General features: G+C 39.8%; 1 protein-coding gene across 3 annotated transcripts; it reads left to right on the forward strand.

Moving 5' to 3' along the window:
* Positions 1-132: 132 nt before the first annotated feature.
* LOC111864819 (protein-cysteine N-palmitoyltransferase Rasp) lies at positions 133-22,247 on the forward strand. 3 transcript variants are annotated; one of them, XM_023852350.2, is made up of 8 exons: positions 133-454; positions 3,629-3,801; positions 5,469-5,654; positions 8,570-8,923; positions 11,648-11,865; positions 15,629-15,830; positions 19,032-19,176; positions 21,909-22,247. In XM_023852350.2, exons 1-8 carry the CDS (start codon positions 271-273, stop codon positions 22,013-22,015), a joined length of 1,569 nt encoding a protein of 522 aa, XP_023708118.1. In that variant the 5' UTR covers positions 133-270; the 3' UTR covers positions 22,016-22,247. The 3 variants fall into 3 exon arrangements, with proteins under 3 accessions (XP_023708118.1, XP_023708119.1, XP_023708120.1); XM_023852351.2 differs by having other exon boundaries at positions 133-448; XM_023852352.2 differs by lacking the exon at positions 5,469-5,654.
* The last annotated feature ends 1,084 nt before the right edge of the window (positions 22,248-23,331 follow it).

The raw sequence follows: 23,331 nt of genomic DNA on the forward strand, positions 1-23,331 counted from the left end.
CAATAGGGCATGAATACTCGGGTTCGCTCGGGTTCGCACAGGTTCTTCATCTACGCTACGAGAACGCAACTTGAGGTTTACAATCCCTGTCGTTTAGCCGCCTGGGTAAATATTGTTGTAGATTGTGTAGAACGTGTAGAACACAGTTTATCACATGACCGCAGATGGCGATATGACGATGTTCGTTCAAAGCGTACGCAGGGCGAACAGTACGGATTTGGAGAGACTTTTTGGCGTGTTACGAAAATAATGAAATCGTGAAGAACGTGAATGCAGAATGTTCCACTTGATTATTGCATCTCATTTGCCACGGTTCAGTCTGAAATTAGTCTTGCCGTTTGTAGAAAATTGAGCATGTATTGTGATCTACCAAAAGTTGAAGTGTGGCTGTATTTTGTGCTTTGGATTTCTGGAGTATTGTATTCAATGTATAATGTTTACTTGTCAGGTATTTGTAAGTAATGTTACCTTTAGATGGAGTGTGTATTTGCAATATATTAGTTAGATTTCTGGTACATAATAAAGGTGTACGATGTAGAGAATCTGCAAACAGTTGATGCGTTACTAACTAGTGTCGAGAACGCCGAGATTTCAGGTTCTAAATGAACGAATCATTCATTTTGCATTTCTCATATAAGTAGGCCTAAAGAGTAATGAACATATCTGAGAGACAAGGGGGTCATAGCACTACATGTCTTGCAAGTGACGTAAATCTCCCACAGAGCGGAATGGTGTGACAGTAATTCCTTAGACATAAACTCGAAAGTTCCCAGGCTGAAATCTCAAGCAGGTTACAGTCGTGACTTAACGGTTTTCATGGTTTCCCCCCTCCAAGTCTTGCCAGGAGAATGCCTGGAAATGATCATGATTACCCCTAAGTCTTTCCAGGAGAATGCCCAGAAATTATTGAGTTTCTTCCAGAACCTTACCTACCAATCCTTAATGACCATTACATTTTGTTTAACAGTTCTGCTTCTTGTATCTAGTATCTTCATTTTCATTTCCATAGATCCTTACTGGCTACCAGAGCCATATATAGAACATGTCACAATTTACATATATTAGTTCTGAGAACAGAAACTGTCCTCTTACAGCTATATTCATAAAAGGAACCATAATTATACAATTCAATAATTTAACCAAAATGTGCAGTTCATCAACTAGACATTAATACCGTATTAAGCTCATTTCTTAAAAATATATATACAAATATCAATTGAAGGTCTTTTATACAATATACCATATAAATGGCATTGTAAAAAATTTAGTTCAGCTTGTATTTAATATAGTTGTCCAATGTATAAAATGAATGGGAATACAATAAATTTTCCAAGTCCAATTTAAATTGTTTTGTATTACGGGACAGATCTTCTATTGGAACAGGTTAGCTGTTAAACACCTTAATCCCAGAATAATAAGTTCCCTTCTGAAAGACTGACAGATGAGATGATGGATAATGCAGATCAGATTTGGTCACAGTATTAATATTGTGTACCCCAGAATTTACTTTAAAATGGTGTCTGTTATTAATCACAAACAGCTAAAATGAATATATGTACTGAGATTTTAGTGGTAGTATTTTTTGTTCTCTAAAATATTTTCTGCATGAGTCTCTATACCTAATCCCCGTAATAATTCTAACTGAATTCTAATTTCATTGAATAACCAAATAATCATTAGTTGTTTGTGTGGACATACCCAGCATTTCAGTAAAACTTGAATTTCGTACTTCATAATGGTTTAATTAAAGTTAATGTTTCTTGTTAATTTAAAATGAAAGTTCCTACAAAAGTGTTTGAAACGTTAAGAAATCTTGCTCAATGTCTGTGACTCCGAATCATGAAAAAGCAATATGAATGACAAAATCTTCTCACTGGAAAGAGGTAGGTCACAGCTATTAGAGAAAAGTCAAGAGATTTTGGAAGGAAGTAGATTTTATTTCTGTGATTGCCTATTAAAGACATGAATTCCTGTAAGTAAGCTATTTTTGTCTTCTGCTGGGCTCAGAATGATGGTTCATGAATTAAATGCAGTCATATGTAAGACATAATTTGCAGTCAGAATTACTGGTTTTTTTTTTAGCATTTTTTCCATCTTCCAGTATTCTAGAGACTAGAAAACACTACATTTTTGAAACTGGATCTGTTTCCATCCTCAGGTGAGGGGTCCAGTGATCAAGGTTAGCTCTTTCTAAGGGACCCAACTGAGTAGGTGTCTTCCCCCTCACCTGAGGATGGAAACAGATCCACTTTCTGAAACGTGTTTTGTAGTCTCTAGAATACTGGGCGATGGAAAAAGTCCAAAAAACCTGTTAATTCTGAGTGTTATACACTGTTGTCAGAATCCTTTAAAATCTACAAGTTGCAGTGTCTTGCTAGTCCAGTTCATTGTTTATGTTGTCCCAAATGGGCTCCTCTCCCTCTCTGACTCCACATGTTGAGTAACTGCCTTCCTTGTCATCCTGCATATGTAGCATGGCAACATTCTTATCGTGATTGCTTTGAAGATGATGGACACGTGTGTCTGTGAAACAAAACTACAAGGTGCCAACACAGTCTTGGCATATATGAGATGTGTTATTCAGTTTCTGTTTCCAAAATATAGAAAATGATGAAATATGACCAAAAAAGAGAGGTCATCAGATTTTGGTCAGGGATTTCAGCGAAAATGGGATCAGTGGAGAGTGAACGGAAAATATAGGAAAACATGTCTTGATTGAAGCTGATACAGATGTTGCATATTTGATACTCTTTTTTTTGTCAATAAAAATTTAAGGCAATCATACATCTCATATTTAAATCTGTTCCATGTGTAATATGTTCATATGATATAAATTACTGACAAGTGACATATATTACTTTATTTAATACAATTTTGTACAAGACATCAGTTGATCCATAATTAGTTGTCCATATGTAATATGAGAGATGTATGGTTTGCTTCAAAATTACTAATAGCAGTACGTTCCAGAATGTCAGTTGAGTATGCTTCTCCAGTGCTTATATTGTTTATATCCCCACACTCCAATCAGCAACATGGTTTTATTAAGATTTGAGTCTTTCATGGCCGTGGCTATGAAGAATGCTGTCTTCTGGGCTGTGGCTCCATATAGCTCTTGTGTCAACTGACATTTTGGAGGAACGTAACGCCTCCCTCTTCAGGGTAGAAAAATCCACGAGCAAGGAACCAGCATGAGCAGGTGGCTGTGGTCTGCAGCCTCACTCGCTGATTTGTATTTAATAAATTTACATACCTCACATGTCAGTCATTTGTATTGTATTGCATTATTTCTCTGTCCGCCACATCGTTATTATTTCCAACTGTAGGAAACTGAAAATGATGAATTTTAGGTGGCTTCAGACGACATAATTTTCATTTCAAGTTTCATAAGTCCTGCCCAGCAGTTCTTGAACTGTAACATGTGGCTGGATGGTCAGGCAGATGTGATCGACCTGATATGGATTCTTGTAGACCGGATGACAATAAATGTTTCTCTTTTAACCCTATAAACACAAACACAGTGCTTGTTGGCTTTGCAGTGATATATATTTCTAGGTTATTCTATGACTGTATGCAGTGCAAATGCCATGTAGCATTGATTGCTGTGTAATCTTGTGTTGTTCTCCAGATTTTGATGGCAGCATTCATGGTGTCTTCACATCTGGATGGTCATTCATCAACCGCAAGAAGGATGTGTCAGACTTTGAATGGGCAATGTGGGTTCCATTTCTGTATGCATCAGCTCCATGGGTGTGTGCCCATCTTGTGGTTGCTGAGATTGTTCGGTATGCTTTCAAGGAGGTATGCTGTGAGAAAGATGGTCATACGTGAGGCACATCTTATCTGTCTCTGGATGTCACCCATTGGGATGTGTGACAGAAAAGTTGCTTCAAGGATTTGTGCAGGATTTTCCTGTTAGTGTGTTGTTTGTACCACAGTGTCTCACTGTATCATGTAATAGGTACTTTGGGATGTGTCCTAGTGAAAGGGCATAATATGATCATCAGGTTATTTATGGGCTGAGAGTTAATGTGCAGTAGAAAGTTAATATTAAACACTGTGCCATGAAGAGATGTGGGAAAGTGGAGGTGTAGCTCCACTCTTGCTGTAATTTTGCATCAGATGGAGGTGAGTGGTCAGCTCACCCTGGAGAAATGAAGAATCTTTGCACCTTCTGGGGATGCACCTCAGTTTTCTTCATTGTCTGCCTTGTAGCCTAGGACTGTTATACAGGGTGCCTCTCCTGGCTCCTGCTAATTCTGATTTCACGTTTGGGCCAGGGGATCTTAAGATTCACAGAACACTCACTGTTTAAGTTTTTTTAAAATTTACTTATATTCAGGGGTACCAAAAAGTAACACCACAGTTTATTAAACTTCAACTTTCCATTTTTCAAGGGCTCATTTAATGCTGTCAGTATCTTTATAGTGCCAAGTATGTGCATGTGTGACTATAGATGGAGTTTAGATTGGTGAATGGATATATTGACCACTTATACGCATGATGTAGAACTGCCAGTTCTTACAGCATCACTGCTGATCTCCACAGTTCACAAATCACGACAGCACAGTTAAGACTTTTCAGCCTTCTGTGTCTTCACTGGCAGTTCCTTGGCAACAGCTTCTAACAATGGAGATTCTTCAGCTTCATGCTTATGTTGTTGTTACTGTCTGGAACTTGATGATCTAGAGATGGGTTGGACATCGAGTGCTGTATAAATATGAGTGCAATGTGATTTTGACTTAGGAGTGAGTGTTGTCTGTTAGACCAGCGAAAGAGCGTGTAAGTATGTGGGATGTTCCCACACATGCATAACCATTGCCATGGGAATGTGTTCACTGAACCATTGGCTAGAAACTGGTCATGCTGCAGTGGTGTTGAATGGTAGGATGACGGATAATGATAAATTAGAAAAAATATGGATGGAAGAAGTTGTGACGTAATTAGGAAGCTACCCTGGAATTTGGCGAAGAGACTGAGCAAAACCTTGAAAAATCTCAGTCAAGATAGTTGATGTCCCAGCTGAGATTCAAATAATTCACCTCCATAGTACAAGCCTAGAGTGTTAGCACCACACTGATTTGCTTGGTAGATAGTGGGGTAAAATATAAAGTTGTCTCTTTGCTTAGCTAATTAAGCACTACATCATGAACGCATGTGGGAGTGGATGTATAGATCTACATATTCTTGACCTTGGCATTAGGTGGAGGTGAGTGGTCAGCTTCACACTCCAAATGCTTCATTCCCAGAGAGGGGGCCCACAGTACCCATTGGATATGAGGCTGGGTGGGCCCCAGAACCAATCTGAAAGACATGGAGGTGAGAAAAATTGTGCCTGTACTGGGACTGAAGCTCCAACTTCTCAGCCATCTTGCTCATGGCCATTGCTTGCACTCAACCTTTCATATGTATGGATTAATGGACAAGTGTATTGGCGGGTAAATACTGTCATGTGAGTGTCTTTACAGTTGCTGTGTCTGTGGTACCTGATGATATCAACGCTGTACCTCCTGCTACATGTTGGTTCAGTGGCGACTCTCTTCATGTTGATGGAGCCATGCCTTATGTACCTTCTGCTGCAGTTTCGAAGCCGCATCCTGATATACGCAGCAGGCGTGTTCCTCCTGGCCTTTCACAACATTGATTCCAGAATGGTGTGTGGCAGCATGTCATGTTAATCCATTCACTGCCAGTCTCACCAACATGTGCCAGTTCATTCCTGTCAAGTGATGGCTGTTACCGATGTGTATGTAGATGTCATTTTTCCCTACAGATGTCTGTCATATGCAGAGAAAGTTCACATATATCTTGTTGGAGGTTAAAGAAGTCAAAACATACAGCACTCATTGATTGTTACCACTTTACTGATTTTAGGGGTTTGTAGTGTTTCATTGTGGGGCACGTGGTAATGTGGTTGGTTGAGGCATTATGCTAAAGCTGGAAGGTCGTGGGTTCGATTACTGATGAGGTGATTGGATTTTTCAATTAAACTAATCCTTCCAGCCACACTATGGCCCTGAGGTCAACTCAGCCTCTAACAGAAATGAGTACCAAAATTCTTGGGGGTACAGGGTTGTCAGTGAGTAAAGCTTGACAATGCGACCACCAACTATGAGCCGATTGTCTAGAAAATGTGGGAGCCTCCTCGTCTCACAACCCTATGGGCCTCTTCAAACCCCCCCCCATTGCTGGTGTTGATTCTCCTCGTGGGTCTTTGCACTGTATGTATGTGAACAGTGCTGCCAACGTTTCGGAAGTGTAGATTGCCATCTTCAGGGTGGAAGTGAGTCAGTTGAATGAATATTAATGTGTATATAAGATTGTGGTCAAACAGAAATGTTTCTTTGTTCACTGTCCATAGGGACCTGGACTGGGCACCAACCCCCACCCTTCTCCCCATGGTTGTGTTGAACCAGTACCCTGTATATGCAGGAGCACTCACCTTCCTGAGTTCAACCTTGAAGATGCAGGTAGCATGTGCCTTCAAAATAGCACTGACACTGCACATATCCACTCAGTGAAAAGACCCATGAACAGACTCAAGATGTTTTTCATTTGTTGTCTTCCATTTCCATGTCAGAGGTAGCGAATTCAAAACCTGTTTCTTATAGAAAAATGGCTGGTCAAGGAGATATAATCGCAGTACAGGGGCATGGTAGTAAATGTGGTGAACATGTTGAGACAAGTGTGGTAACATCCATTATGCACTCTGTCACAGCAACAGAATCATGCCTCTAAGTGAGACAGTATTTAAGATGGAATAAAAATCAAGAGCATTCTTGTTGAGCTGTGCCAGTTTCATTAGTCTGTTCAAAAGGACCAATATCTGCACCCTATCCTGAGTCCCATGAATCCAGTCCACATAATCAAAACCCATTTCTTCAAGGTTAATTTTAATATTATCCTCCCTTTTATGTGATGACTCTCAAGTGCTTTAATCTCTTATGGCTTTTGTAGGAAAACTTTGTAAGCTTTTCTGTTTTCTTCCATGTATGTTACATGTCCAGATCCCTCATTACCTCCTTGATTTGATCATGTAAACATTTGGTGAAGAGTACAAATTATGGACTTCCTCATTATGCAAGTTTCATCAGTTCTCCTGTTACTTCCTCATACGTCATAGTACTCTTGTCAGCCTCTGCTCTCAAGTATGCTCACGATATGTTTTCCTCTTTAGATGAGAGACAGACATACCTTAACTACATGCAGTGAAGCATCATTTAGTGTTCCTCTTTTTAAGGCTTCCCTTCATTTAACGCCGAATTTCAGTGATCCCAAGTCAGTAATTTCAACTTAAGTGACCTCCGTTTAAGAATTTCATCAGTTTAGTGTTCACATACACAACTTTAAGAAGAAACCTTAACTGGTGGGGGGGGATTTCACCATGTCATGAAGCTGTTGCCTTTGTTGTAGGGAAGGTAGAGGTGTAGCAGTTGAAGCAGGAGGAAAGAAGCTACAAATGGAAGGAGAAAAAGATATAAAGTGATGAGTGAAAGAGTCTGATGAGTTACTTTATGATGCTGTATCATGGACTATACATGATAGTTGTCAAGTTTCAGCTGGACTTAATTTTTTTTGCTGAAGATGGGTCACCAGAAGAATAAAGTTCTTTTATGTACAGTTGGGGGCAACACTGCACACACACTGCCTGGCAGGTGGCCATTTGTCCCACTTCTATGCATGATGACGTCAGACCTTGTCACTTCTAGTGTAGAACAGCATTGTATCATAAAATTTCTAGTGAGAGGGGTGAGGGAGCAAGAAGGGGAGAGTGAGTGAGTGAGTGAGAGGGAGAGTAAAGTAAAGCTATCCCTGTATCAGGCCATGAAGGCCCATAGAGTTGTGAGATGTTGAGGGTCCCACATTATCTAGACAATCGGCACAGAGATGGCGGGAAGGTTGTCAACTGCGTTTTACTCCCCAGGAAAATTATTTAATTAATTCCTGGTCCTCATTTCTGTTAGAGGGTGAGTCAACCCCAGGGCCATAGTGCGGCTGGAAGGATTAGGTCAATTGAAAAAAAATCCAATGACCTCATCGGGACTTTTACCCATGACCTTCCAGCTTGTACCATAGCCCCTCAACCAACTACACTACTGTGAGTGAGAGGGAGAGACCAACAGAAATTCTGTGTTAGCCATGTGTATTATGGGGAGGAGACCCTGTCCTGCGAAAGTATCTGTGATTGGTACAGTAAGTTTTCTAGCTGTAAAGAAGTCTCAAATCTACTGCATGCTCACATTCAGCCAATAGATGTATGTGATAATTGTTTCAACACTTTTAACAGCCACTTTGCCATTCACTTGTTTCCCAAGATTGACTCTTTGACATGGCATATGTTCACATTGCGTAGCTCAGTACCCCTTGAATACAGATCTGCTGCCCTACTGCCACACCGTCCAACTTGATTATTGTTTCATATTTCTGAATAGCAAACTGGGTGGCGAGGGTAGATTTGCAGCAGTGGATTATCAACTGTTTTGAATTATTCATGGTGGTTCTCTCCATTATGGCAGAAAATTGGCAGGCTACTGTATTTCTAATGATGGTATGTATGTGGTGTTTACAGAACTTCTTGTCCATCCCTTATGAATACCAGTACATGCTGATGATATCCGCAGCATGGATCTACATGCGCGGACAGAGCTACTGTCTGGATAAGCTGGCAACTGTCAATACAGGCCCTAGTGTGTCAGACTTCGTAATGATGCTGGGGTACTGTTTTTACTTCCCGATGCTGTTCCTCGGCCCTTTGGTTCTTTACCAAGAGTTTGAAGCAGGGGTGCTGAAACCATATGCCCCATGGACGCTGAAACGTGTCAAGACATTTCTGCTGAATGTGGTGCGTTACTCTTGGTGGATGCTGTTCCTAGAACTGTTCTTACACTTCATTTATGTTGGTGCATTGCAGATGGATGTGTGGGTAAGTTTGAATAATACAGCTGATTCCAAACAGTTTGAAACGTTCTGAAATTTAAAATTATTGTATGCACTGTCACCTTGTGTTCTTTTAGGTTATATCACTGTTGGTAAGTGGGTACCAGTATTTTGGAGGCACATACTGCTTCCATCTTCAGGGCAGAATAAGAAGGCATTATGTTCCTCCAGTGTACTGATACTCACCTGCCTCAGTACAACATAGTGTATTGACTGGGTTAGCTTAGAGGTAAAACTCTGAGCTTGTATTCAGGAGGCGATGAGTTTGAATCTTGGCTGAGTTTTTTTTTCTTTGTCTTCCTCATTTCCTTCAGGCAAGTGCTGGGACAATACTACAATTAGGCTATGGCCTCTTCCTTCCAAATCAATTTGCTTTCCAATTCATCAAATCATTCAACACTGTACAGTCTAAACAGTATCACAATGCAGAAGACTAGACTCTGAACAATTACCACTGTGAAAATGTCAAATCTTATATATTGAAATAAAGTATTGCCATGTATTTGGGGGTGTGACTATACATGGTGTATGGATTGATGAATGTATTTATTGACCACTTGTACACACTACTCGGAACCACAAGTAATTATAGTGCCATTGCTAATCTCCACACTTTACAGTTCACTACAGTATCTACTAAGTCTTTCCCAGCCTGCTATCTTAACCAGCTGTTCCCTAGAAATGGCTTTTAACAGTGGAGATTGTTCATCTTCCTTGTCAGTTCGTTCTATCCCAGCTGACAACTGCCAGCTGTCCACTAACTATAGCATCATCCATTCTTTTGCTTTCTTGCCGAGCTTAGCTGAACTGCCAACCCTCAACTAATAACTCCAAAACTCAATTGACCTTACTTTTAACGTTTCGGCACAAACACATAGAAAACACCGTTTCCATTGTTGTAGTCCATCAATACCTCGACCGTTGCATGCATATCCATTGCCATGGGAAGCTGCTTTACCGAGCGAGAGGTTGCCTAGCAATAACTCAGATATTGTTGATGTGTTTACTGACCATTGTGAAGCAACTGCTGCTTTTCACAGAGTCACCCTCAGCAACAGGTCTATATGCTGCAGTATTTATTTGTTTTGATGGTTGTTTGTTTATCGTTTGATGATGTTGGCATTAGTAGAGACTAAATAGTGTTGAATGGTAGAAGGTATAGCTTCCTGGTCATGCACACACACCACAAACATCTTTTAGGGTATATCATCATCAGATAGTGATGTAGATCATTATGTTATCATTAGAAAGTCACTAGGTGCTATTTTAAACCTCCAGTGGGAAACAAAATCATGATACTGGAGACCTTGTTGAACACATATGTCTTCTTCTCCTGTAAGGTTGCCTGTTGATGGCGAGTGTGTGAAACAGAATTGACGAGGTGAGATTTTAAGTTGTCATAGTAGTAAAAATTAGGTTTACTGTGTTCAGAGATATGACAGTATACGGTCTGTTACATAGCACCAGTGCTGTAAATGGAATGTTATGCGTCAATCTTCAGAGAAGAAAATTTCTCCCTTGATGATGGAGGCAGCAGGTTCCTTCTGAAATGCTGATACCTCTCTACCGGACTACAGTGTCGCATCCCAGAAGATAATAATCTTAAATTGACTGATCTATGAACGTACATAGGAGCCATGAACTCATACAAGGTGTGTTTAACCTGAGGTGCTCACAATGATAACTATGAAGGTTACTGTCTTCTGCAACTGAATTCATCTTCTTTATAAGATTTTTATTTAATGACACCGTCAATATTGAGACTATATAGCATTGATGATAGAATAATTAATGAATGCAGAGTGGTTGATGGAATGAGAATTGACAGGGGAACTGAAGAACTTGGGGTGGGAGGGAAACCCACCCTTATGCCATTTTGACCACCACAAATCCCACCTTATCCGATCTGGTATTAAACCAAGTTACTGTGGTGGGAATCAAGTGACTTACTTCCTGATATGTGGTGCAGCCTACATGAATCATGTCTGATAGAAGCTCACAAATGCTTCTGAGGGCGCGTACTCTATCTTCAGGTTTGAACAGTAAGACAAGCAAGTGACCAGCAAGAAGCAGGTGGGAAACAGCAAATAGTTAACTTCATGCAAGAGGAAGTGTAACATGGTTCTTAACTGAAGGTGATAAATGTTTCAGCTTAATATTGTAGCGTGTAGACCTGTTGCTCGGTAGTGATCGCAAAACAGTGCCCATTGCTGGGGCAGCAGATTCACCTGCTGCTAGGTGATGTGAACAAATTCCTGCAGAAATAGAATATGAGAATGAGCATTGTGTTGTCTATGCAGAAAGACAATTTGGGCAACCAAGTCAGTTCTGTACAGGAGTCTGAAGAAAAGTCAGAGATAGTCAAAGGAAAGTTGGAAGGGAGTTGCCTTTTAGAGACGACTTGAGGGCAGAAGCTGAAGATTCTCCATTATCAGAAGCTGTTACTAGGAAATGGCTGGTGAAGACACAGCAGGGTGTGAAAGTTAAGCGGATACTGTGGTGATTTGTGAAGTGTGGATATTAGCGATGGCACTGTAATAGCTTGCAATTGTGAGTTGTGTTGTAATGTGGTCAATAAGTCCAATATCTAATCCAGAACCCCGTCTGTAGTCATTCCATACTATGTGACTATGTTAATGATACTAGGCATCGGTATTGGTAAACTGATAGAATATCTATAAGTGTATATGAACTCTGTGGTGTGTTTCAGTATGTGACAAGGCTTGGAGCATGGGCACATTATGGAATGGGATACAGCATGGGTGTCATGTTCCAAATGAAGTATGTCATCACATATGGACTGAGTTGTACAGTAGCACGGGCTGAGCAGATACAGACTCCGAACCATCCAAAATGCATTGGTCGTATCCACCTATACTCCGACATGTGGAGACACTTTGACCAGGGACTGTACTTCTTTCTGCGAAAGTTGGTTGACAGTCATTTGCCTTTCTTAATATCGTTATCAAATTCTATCAAAGCATGATGAAATGCTGCAAGTCTTTATCTGTAACACCATGGAGCTGACTCCTCCTTATGTATTATTTATTTAACAAGTTGCTAGGTCTGAAGTCAGAACAAAAATATGGCCATGGTTCCCAGCGGGGCCCGATGCCAAGAGTGACTATGCCAGCTGATTGTCGGCAGTAAGCTTCTGCTCTGCTCTTCTATATGGCATGGGATGATAGGATGATTGGTGAATTATGAATTGGGAAGGATGTGGAGGGAGGAGGTCATGGCCTAATTTGAGGTACTACAGACACTTGCAACAAGTGCCTGGAGGGATTCAGGAAACCCATGAGAAACTTCTCTCAGGATAGCTGATCTGTGGGCTGAGATTTGAGCTCAGGACATCTTGTATACGAAACAGGACTGTTATTGAATCATGGTGTTTAATAAGTCCTTCAGAAGCTGATAGTCATCTAGTTGATCAAGAAATTCTCCACCTTTTGAGGAGCCTGGACCTTCATAATGGTGCTTTTAACACATATTTCTTGAATTAATTTTTTGTGGCATTTATGGGTTTAGGGTCAGAATTTGGAACAGTTTCTAGAATTATCTGTACTAGACCATGGGCACACAGTAGCATGGTTGAGATACTGTGCTACCAACCGGAAGGTCATGGTTTTGATTTCCAGTGTCATTGGATTTTTCAGTTGACCTGATCCTTCCAGCCACCCTATGGCCCAGGGGTCGACTCAGCCTGTAACAGAAATGAGTACCAGGATCCTTCCTGCAGTTAAAGTATGGCCAGCACGTAAGGCCGACAGTCACTGCCATCTGAGGGAAAATTGTCTAGAGAATGTGGGAGCCTTGACATTTCACAACCCTATGGGCCTCAACAGCCTCTTACAGGGATAGCTTTACATTTTTATCTTTACGTATCACTGCTAGACCAATTTTTGTACTCTATTCACAATTTATAGCACTAGTAACAACCCGCTAAAGTGCAAAGCTTGTCTTTTTGGATATGAGATACTTTTCAGTGAAAATTTTCATTCTTAAATCAATGTATTTTGAAAAGGAATTCAGTTATAGGGGCATGACCCTGCTTCAGCATGGGCAGAAAGGGGTGGAGAGAGATGTGTTGACGAGTTGATTCAGATGGATGGAGAAATTTGCTCACTTCTATGCAAAGTGAAAGCAGCTGTAGAAGAATTCTTGATTTGAGAGCGAAAGTCATTGTTTGGATTGATATCAAGATTCTGAAAATTTTGAGGCTTTCACCTACATTAACATACTAAAACTGTACATTCTGCTCACTGACTATTCGTGTATTTTATATGGGGTGTGACACCAAACACAGATTTAAAAGTTAGTGACAATGGTACATTAATACAAATATTATGTTTCTGGACACTATCCATCATCTTGTTCTTATCTAGAACACCATCCTGTGTTTATTTAAAGATACAACGTTTTTTACATTTTATCATGTCTCTATATTCACGTAAGACCTGCTCAGTTTAGCCCAAATGATAGAGGTAGTCCCTATCTGTGGACCCCTGTACAAGCACTAGATAGGGTATACAAACCGAGCACAACACAAACCATCTGCAAGAGTTAAGACAAAACATTAAAATATTAAAAAATCCACATGTATGAGGCCTTGTACCAGAGACCTATTGGAATAAAAGTCATCACTGCAGAGACAAATTCTCCATATTCTACCAACACAAACATTTTACCACTCAGTCTACACTGGACAGAGTTGTAGTTTTTTACTTCTGCCAAACAGAGGTTTTACCTGAAGAAGGAGACAGAATCCAGTGTCTCAGAAATGGCGTTTTTTTTTTAAATAAAAACAGGATGATGGATAATATCTAGAATCATAGTATTTGTAAACTCAGATTATTTCCCTAAATAATATTAACCACTTGGTCATTGTAGCACAGACATAATGTGTTTCCTGCGAGGTACAGTGTTTTTGTTTCAGTTGCGTAAAGTGAAGATGGATGGATGTAAACAAGATTGTGAACAGTGGGTGGGTGAGTCATAGCCTGTTTGAAAGAGGGACTAACGAAAACAGAAACATGTCCGTTTCCTTGCTGAGGTTCAAACTGGGTACATTCTGAATGCAGACCAAATGCAATATAACTTTTCAGATTTTCTCTGCTCATGTTTGAGAACATGTTTGGACATGAGAGAAATAACAGGATAGTGGAAACTGCACAAGGAGCTTTATGGTTTGTGCAGGTTTTTACCAACATGGTAACAAACATATGAGGTCGAGAAGGGCTTAAAATTTCTGGCTAGCTTAGCCATTATTAGCTTCTCAGGAAGGTCTCTGCTCCATGGAGTTTCATTAGAGTTTGTCTTCTCAGAGTAACTGCTGTAGCACTTGTATTGTGCAGCATATATATAGGAAGCCATGAATACATAGAGTGTTTTGTTGGGAACCAGTTAGTCTGAAAACTAAACTGATGAAAATGTGAAATGGAGGAAATGTAGCATTGATATTTTGGACTTGGAATCATTGAAATTGGATGTTGAATGGAGGGGAGATCTTATTAAATGGAGGTTTCGATGTACGTAATTTTAGCTGGAGTAAAAACATGGGAACTGACTAATCTGATGGTTGAATTGTAGGTGAGATGATATTAAAATTAATTCTGGGGAAAGAGATTATGAGAATATGATCTTGTTTGAGCTATCATTGGGTACACTTTGTTGTCATCAGTTTCAGTTCTTGAGCAACATGCAATTTCTGAAATGCTTGTGCCTTCAGCTGTGTTCAGTGTTAACCCTTCTTGCCTGTACCAGCCTACAAAGGGACAGAGAACCCTTTTCTAAGGTGTCACCCATAGGGCAGATTCTATTATTCCCACTGATTCGATAATCATGAGAATGATCGTTGATTGAGGGGACCGACAACTTAGCGTAGGCTCCAAACCAGGGGAGGGGGAAGGGAATGTTGTGTTCCCCACATTTCTGAAGTTTCTTTCTTTGGTAGAAGGTGTCAATGTGTGGACAGGAAAATCTGCAAACAGATCTGTTTGGGGATCAGACTACACATAGAACCTTCTGAGCAAGAGTCCGTGACCTTACCACAAAACCATTACACTATATCGAGAAGTTATTTGTATGTATTCAGTGCTGGGCCTATCCTCTCCTTACATAAGCACCATATCAGTTCATCAGCTTGTGCTTCCTTTATATCGGTTCCAGGCAGGCGCAGCTATTGTAGCAAGTAGTGCACAATCTGCATAGCTGTTGAATCGGTTTCATTCCTGATGGAGTAGATATTTTTCTCTTTTCCACTGTTCCCAGAGTGGCTCTGAGATCATCGTATCTCTTGTCAGCAGCTGCTTCCAAGGTGGTAAAGCAGCCAGGGCATGAAGCTGACCACTCACATCCTAATGCCAAAGCTTGCATGGAGATATACCTCCACTGTCTCATGCATCTTCATGGTATGGTGTTTAAGCACTGGGACATCTCTATGCATCATATCACATTGTTCAGTGGGTCTTGTGCAATGTCTCTGTATGACTAATGACTCTCATCTTCTGTGTAGTGTGGCAGGTGGGTGCCAACAATGTAGCGGGATCTGTTGCCTCCATATTCAGTGTAGCTGCCCAGAACATGCAGCCAGGAAATTCATCTGAAACAGTATCAAATTCCAGAAGATTGCAGTTTGATTTTCTCTGCTGTGAGAACCTCGAGACTTCTAATTCTGCTGTTGATGTTTCAGGTACATCTACATTCCCATGCTTGGCGAGAGACCCAGTTTCGCAGTCAGATTGCTGGCTTCATTTACTTGCTTTACCTTTGTGTATGCATGGCACAGAATACACATGTTTGTGTTAGTATGGTCAGTACTGAACTACCTTGGTGTCACCATTGAAGCTTTTTCAAAAGCCATAGCTTCAACGACGCATTATCATAAGTATGAGGTAATTAAATGGTACAGTGTTCCATCACGTTACATGGTTTTACATAGAGATATAAATTTTTCTACCAGACAACATGTATTCCTGTTGCATAGTTTCTGACACTGTAAATGGAATGTACATTGTGTAATCGAAAAAAACTATCTCTAATGAGATAATTTAGTTCAGAAGGATCGCTTCAATAACTGTGAGTTCCATATTTCACATTATGCTCTTATGTGGCCTTTATGGCAGATACTGACATTTTTGAAGGAACATACTGCATCCTCCTGAATTAAGGTGTGTAGAGTTAGGAACAGGTTTAGTTATATAGGTGAATTGCAAGGAAGGTGTCCCTGAGACCCATGGAATGGGGTAAGGAAATGGAACAGTTTGAGTCACTGGGAGCACTGGATAGGGATATGTTGTTTTTTTTTCAGGGCCACAGTATTGTGACATGCTGCCTGAAAGCTGGAATAGTGAAATCAGAGATGTCCATTGCAAGGCAACTGCTCAGTAAACATTCCTGTAGCAATGAATACGCAAGCAACAGTAGAGGGATATCTAGGAAATGGTGTTTTCTGTGGGTCCACCCCAAGGCTATATAATGAGGATCTCACACAGCTAGAAGTAGAATTGAATTGAGTTCTGGAGTTTGCAGTTGGCAGAATAATGGCAAGAAATGAGTTAATCTGTGCAAAGAAGACTCGATGTGCGATTTGAAGTGACTAGTGAAGACCTAGGACACTAGTGTTTTTCAGCAGTGCAGAGATTAGCGGTAGCACGGTATTGTAGTTTAGACTTATGAACATAAGGTGGTAGTAAATCAGTCATCTGCCTGCCTCTGCAGATGGGAGGTGGAAAATGAGGAATAAACCACTTTATGAAGGGCTATATAGAGGATTATTGTCTCAGGAGAAAGGAACTGTCTTGTCCTTGGAGAAAACTTTTCCCTTCCTTCAGGGAATGGATAAGGGACTTCCATGATCAGGTCAGACAGAATATGTTTCGTGTTTGGGGTGGAGATTGATCATTGTCTCTTCCCTTGTGAGCTGGTTCTTGTACCAGGATGCTGGTGGTTGAGCAGAATACAGTGACCCAGTTTGATGCTGTGTTCTTTTACTGCAATTTTCGCTGGTTTCCACAATTAAAATGGTGGTGATGTTCTTTACAAGACTGCGTGATGCTATAGTCCAGAAGACTACACTCTGAACAAACTTAGCTGTGACTTGAATCTGTGGTAAAATTTATAAGTGACAGCTTGGTTAAAAGTTAAAAAAGGGAATCAGAAAAGCTGTTGATTCCAGGAAGTAATCTTTTACAATGTCATGATAAAATTGCATGTTCACACAGCAGTGCATATATTTAATTTTACATACTTCATTATCCTAGGGTGGTTATTTTATGTGCATAGCGCTCTGATGCCTCGGTAATTTTGACTGTTTTTAGAAAGATTCTTCCCCGTGTTTGCAAAATTTTGGAAATGCAGGCAAATATTCTGTTGTCATCTATCCATCAAGTTGGCTCAAGTGATAACCCTTCATACTATTTTGGAAGTGTCTGGTTCAAAACTTGGCCAGCACACCAACTGTCCTGTTCCCCTCTTCACCCTGGTTTTCTTGGTCTTTCCAAGGAAGTGTTAGGGTAATACCTTAGATTGCTTGATTGCTTCCTTCTAAATCCTTTTTAGGCCATTATTCGCTAACCATCCTAGTATTCAACACTGTGTAGTCTGAGCTACTGACAAAGTTTTAATAGACCATAAATAGTACACACATTTAGGCCATGTTACAATAAAAGGTTAATATATTATCCCCTCCCACAGACACTTCTGAGAAATGTGAAGGTGACAGATGAATTCCTTGTGATAATAAAATTCCACACCATATGGTAATGCTGGAGGTGATTGGTCACCTTTACCCATGACTGTTTTACTCCCAGAGAAAGACCCTGTAGTACCAATTGGATGAGAGGCTTGGTGGACTCTGTAGTTGGTCTGGATGCTGTGGAGTGGAGAAAAACCTCTGACTCTGCTGGCAGTTAAATCCTGATCCAGTTTAACCTCATCCACTATACTGGCTCTCCTGTCTTGGCATGTGCTTACTGTAGCGGTCAAATGTTGCACACAGTGAAAAGGAAATAACACATATTTCAAGATTTGGATGTTGTCTGCCATGGTGGTCAAATGGTAATGTGTTCATCATTGGACCCACACTCAATACAGTAATCTATAGCACAACTTCCTTCAGCAGAGAAGTAATGTCAGGGGTCCCATATTTGTTTACATCATATAGAAGAACTTTTGACACGTGACAGGATAAGGCGAAATTTAAAATTCTGTTTCTGGTCATCCACAGAGCTCCCTACCCTGCTCCTTGATACCACTGTGGAGACATCTAGCAGACAGAGGAGTTTGAGCAACTTGAAATAACCCAACCCAACTGAAGGCTGGGCAGATGGATAATGTAACTTGCCCTCGTCGTGTCTGAATAGAAAACAATTTATAAAAATGTCAACCAGTTGAGGTTAAAAGCACAAATCATTTTATTGTCAAAGTGCTTGGCCTGGAAACCAGTTTCTTCATCGAAGAAATGCAACATGTGGGAACTCCAGGAACAGTATCTCCCTATTTACAAACTGTTCATTCCCTTCCCATACATAGAGCTCAGTGCATAATAAATATGAAGTGTTATGACATGGGATGGTGTGTCCACTTGCTAAAAGAGTTGCAGAGTTCATCTGTGCTGTTATACTGATATATAAATTAATGGAGCAGTATGTGATGATGTCAGGTACCTGGGACCACAGTAGGGGGACCCAAGAGTGCTAAGTATGTTATTGTCTCTCTGTACAATTTTTGCATAAAATGAATACATAATCATTAGGTGTCACCCATTCATCCACACGTTCCGTCACAAAACCTACCAAACAGATGGATTTAGTGGTAATGCTCTTGACTTGTGTGGGCAGCCTTTGATTCATGGCCAGGACACCTGCTGTCCTCAATGAGATTCTTTTTTTTTGTGATTTTCTTCAGTCTGTCCAGGAAAGTACCTCAGTTAGGTTGTGACCACTTGCTTCCAAATTCTCTCCAGGTCATCATTAATTCCCATCCTACCATTCCATGCTATATAATCTGTAGAACTGCAAGTACCATAAAGTAACCTACAAAAGACCTGCAAAAGTACTTCACCACAAAGAGTATGTGTTGCCTGTATGTTGCAGAAGTATTTGTTTTCGACACCACAGAATATCAGGAGATTCCATGCTCTGATTGCTACACCTCTGTTCATGATGTCTGCACTCTCAAACTTTTATTTCTTTGCTGGGATGTCAGTTGGAAATCAGTTCGTGAGGAGACTCTTTGAAGGTAGGTCCCTTGTATTGTGTTGGTCTTAGCCTTTGAATTAAGGTCCACTAAAATGACAGCGCCATAGCTCAAGCGGTTAGTTGCTGGCTTCCCACTGTGGCAGCCTGGGTTCGTTCCCAGGTCTGGTCAAGTGGGATTTGTGGTGGAGAAAGTGGCACTAGGGCGGGTTTTCTCTGAGTACTTCAGTTTCCCCTGCCAATCTTCATTCCACCGAATTCTCCATCATAATCACCCGGGGCAGGTACAATAGGCCAATCAGTGGCCGCCATGCGAAGTGGACCCAGTTGGACTCCACTCTCCACTAAGCAAAAAGGTCCACTGAACATGGACATAAATTTAAAGGCATTTGGTCTTGTGGCCCATACTGAGATGTGTAACTTTGGCTTTTAGTATTTAGCCGTGTCATGTACTTCTGGGATGTGATGCTGTAGTTAGGTAGATGAGTACCAGTGTTTCAGAAGAAAATTCTGCGAGTACAGTGGTGATGCTGGCAGTAGTTTCCCCTGAAATGTTTGTTGCCATCTACTGAATTACAGGGGTCATTCCAGGAGACCCTTGATATTTACTGCCATTAGAATCTCAGATCTCTTACATTTTCCCACAGTCCTCACTTCTGTGCTGTACAATGGAGCACTTTTCATCTCCTTGATATGTACTTTGAGTCATTGTTTACTTTTCATACAGTACAGACAGTTCTCCCTAAGCTGAGGCACCAACTATACAGTTAATTAATTTGCAACATCAAGGGCCTCCTATGCATTCGTATATAAAAGAAATATCAAATTTCCAATTTGTCCATGGAAACGTATGAAAAGTAAAATATCAACGACTGATTCGATGTTATATAACATCAATTTTATCTTGTTTTATACAATAACTTTTAGTTTTTATATAATCTGACTTATTGTATTTTTATGCAAAGTATTTTAAATAATTAATAACAATGTATCCAATCTAATGTACTGCAGTTCAATGGTATATGTTTGTTAATATGTGTTTGCCTGATGATGGCCGTTAGTGGCTGAAACATGTAGTGAAACATAGCTGGGCGCTGACCTTGATTTTTTCTGTTTGTTGTGTTGTGACGGTCAATAAAGAGTTGTATTACTTTAGTCTTGTTCCTCATTGTGTCTCTTACGTCCCCTTTACTTCATTCTGAAGCACCATCTATATGTGTATTTTATCTAAGTAAAAGGCCTTCATTTCATTTCATTTTTATTTGGCATTCATAATTGCTACAACAGTAACACTTGAACAAGTCACATTAAATACATCATTGTTGAAATCTTTTAGCCTGAATGCCTAAAGAATTCAAATTTGTTAAATTTACACTCTTATTTACAGGTACTGCTCAATTTATGAGGCAGTTATGTTTAAAAATAAATTGCAGAGGGTGAAACCTTTGTAAATCAAATCTGCTGGGCCAAATTTTCCCTTCTCCCTTTAATGACAGTCCTCTCCTGCCTCCCACACAATATTTTATTTCCCCTCCTCTCCACATCTTCCAATTGGCCGGCACGCAGTTCACATTAGCACGAGCACTATTAATTGAAATCTAAGTTAATTGAACACCTTGAGGTTAAATGGCACTTATCAAACTCTCATATAATGTGTCCCATAATTTTTAAATTATGCATGAGTAATACCTTAAATTTTATTGCCATATGTCATACTATTGTAACATTGCATGTTCATGGCCCAGGGCTGGCCAGTGGAATTTTCAGTATTAGTACCATTTTTCCACAGTTAAATTCTGGCTACTGGTCTTGTTGCAGCAAGGAATTTTATATCCAGTATTCATGGACAATAAAGGTAGTCCAGTAATTCTTCTTTTGAAGACTAGATGGCATAATAATTGTACCAAAATATTGATTATTAAAGATCTACTCACAGCAAGAAAGATTTTTTGAATCTGTTGAATGAATGTAGTTTAACTCAAGTTTGAACTTGTAAATTGTAAAGTGCAACACGAATAAGATGCTTCACACACCACCAATGGAAGCAAAAGTCTTAAAAGGATTTATGTTTTATTCTATTTATCATGTTGAACAAATATATGTAAGTATAAGAAATGCATATCCAACTGTGGGGGGTATTTTCTGTATGCATAAGTTACTGATTCTGAAATTTCACTCTCTGAAGGTGATTACAGGCCCATGAAGGAAGTACATACCTTTGTTTCTCTGATGATTTTACTTANGATCTACTCACAGCAAGAAAGATTTTTTGAATCTGTTGAATGAATGTAGTTTAACTCAAGTTTGAACTTGTAAATTGTAAAGTGCAACACGAATAAGATGCTTCACACACCACCAATGGAAGCAAANTGTATAAGAATGTATCACCAACTGTGGGGGGTATTTTCTGTATGCATAAATTACTGATTCAGAAATTTCACTCTCTGAAGGTGATTACGGACCCATGAAGGAAGTACATACCTTTGTTTCTCTGATGATTTTACTTACTGAGTGACAGGTAATTTGATTTTATCAGCTGTTTAGTATTCTTAATTTTAACCCTTTAACTGTTAAGGTTTCAAGTGCTTTGCTGGCTCCCATTGCTGTCATTTTTGTACACATGTGTTTGTTATGACAAAATTCTTTGTAGCCCTTTATGATTCTAAAAGCTACTTCATTTCTTCCATGGATGGTATTACATGCTTCGTACCATCTTCTCAACTCCAAAGTCACTACTGTAGTAACAATAAAATGCCCTGGTGTATTCCTTTCCAGGGTCTTTGCAAGAGAACAGCACTCTGTTCCTCTTTTGTTACTGCTGCTCTCAAGTGTCCATCGAGGTCAAGAACTGGGAACAGAGAAAAGAGAAGAAACAAATGTGAATTTGTTTGTTAAGAGTTGTGCGTCATATTGTGCAATGAGAGCCAGGTGTGAGTGATATTTACTGCAAATAAGTGCTACAGCACTTAGTTATGCTTTGCAATGGTATTTGACAGATCTCAAGCATGAATGTTTGTGCCTTGAAGTTTTTATATGCATTTATATGTTGTTTATTTAGATATTAGATGAATAAGAAGGAATTAATATGTTTAATATATGAAATTATACATTTTTTATCAGTTTCCTGCCCATTTTCCTCTTGCAGTTCCAGCACAACATACCCACACATATCGTGACACTTACCTGTACTGCTAGCATGTGGTGTAGAGATGCACAACTGTGGGACTCTGGTTTGAATCCTCATTTCTAAACTAATGGCTACTAGTGTGTGAGAAAAGTAACCATATAGATGTAACTTATTCTCTTCATGGTGATAACAGTTTTTGAATGTGATTCAAATCATTCCCAATTTTCTTTTTATTTACTAGGGTGTACTTAATTTTTTTCTGGTCTCCATGCTTTATTATTTAAGCATGAAAGAAGATGCTGGTAACAAAATATAACCCACTGATATTGTTCATCAAATTATGTAACTGTTGTCACCATGAAGAGAATAAGTTACATAATATGATGAAAAATATCAGTGGGTTATATTTTGTCACTATCATCTTCTTTCATACAGAAAATAGTTCATATATGTGGTATTGTTTCCAGAGTATTTGAATGTTCTGTTTCTGCTTTTGGGCAGAAATGAGATAATACACTTTCTGGTTCTCCATATGGTGTTACAGTGTTTCTGCACATTTCTGTGTGTGTGTGTGTTTGTACATTACTTGCAGATGTAAGATTTCAGAGTGTGTTTTCTTCCAAGTCACACTTAAACTGAAATTGATTCCCTAACTTCAAATCCAGTTTCCCAAAAACTGGTGGACATGGTACACTCCAGTACTTATATTGTGTGATATTCTTCCAGGAAATGTATTGCATACTCCTTAAATATTTCCCTGTTAATAAATTTCAGTTCTGTAGATTGACAGTGTGGTATATGGGGTTTCTGTAAAAAGTGGTATGGTTGTGAGTAATTCATTCATTCATGAATGGATCTACAGCCCTTTGTTGGGCCCTGGCCTCTGCTTCAGTTTTGCAATCTTTTGTTACACAGAGTAGGACTCCTTGGATGAGTGATCAGCCCATTGCAAGGCCACCACATACACATAGGACAGTGCAAACACAGAAAAATTGCACACACACACATCCATGCCTTGAGTGGGATTTGAACCCATGATCGCAGCGTTCAAGTGAGTGAAGACAGTTCATG

The sequence above is a fragment of the Cryptotermes secundus genome, unplaced genomic scaffold (genome assembly GCF_002891405.2).
Source record: "Cryptotermes secundus unplaced genomic scaffold, Csec_1.0 scaffold1734, whole genome shotgun sequence".
Classification (NCBI taxonomy): Eukaryota; Metazoa; Arthropoda; class Insecta; order Blattodea; family Kalotermitidae; genus Cryptotermes; species Cryptotermes secundus.

What these genes read in the sequence shown, in the direction of transcription:
- LOC111864819 (XM_023852350.2), top strand. Translation starts at nt 271, where the DNA reads ATGCAGAATGTTCCACTTGATTATTGCATCTCATTTGCCACGGTTCAG. An exon ending in CATTGCAGATGGATGTGTGG is followed by an intron (nt 8,924 to 11,647) that starts GTAAGTTTGAAT and finishes GGTGTGTTTCAG; the next exon opens with TATGTGACAAGGCTTGGAGC. An exon ending in CGCATTATCATAAGTATGAG is followed by an intron (nt 15,831 to 19,031) that starts GTAATTAAATGG and finishes TGTATGTTGCAG; the next exon opens with AAGTATTTGTTTTCGACACC.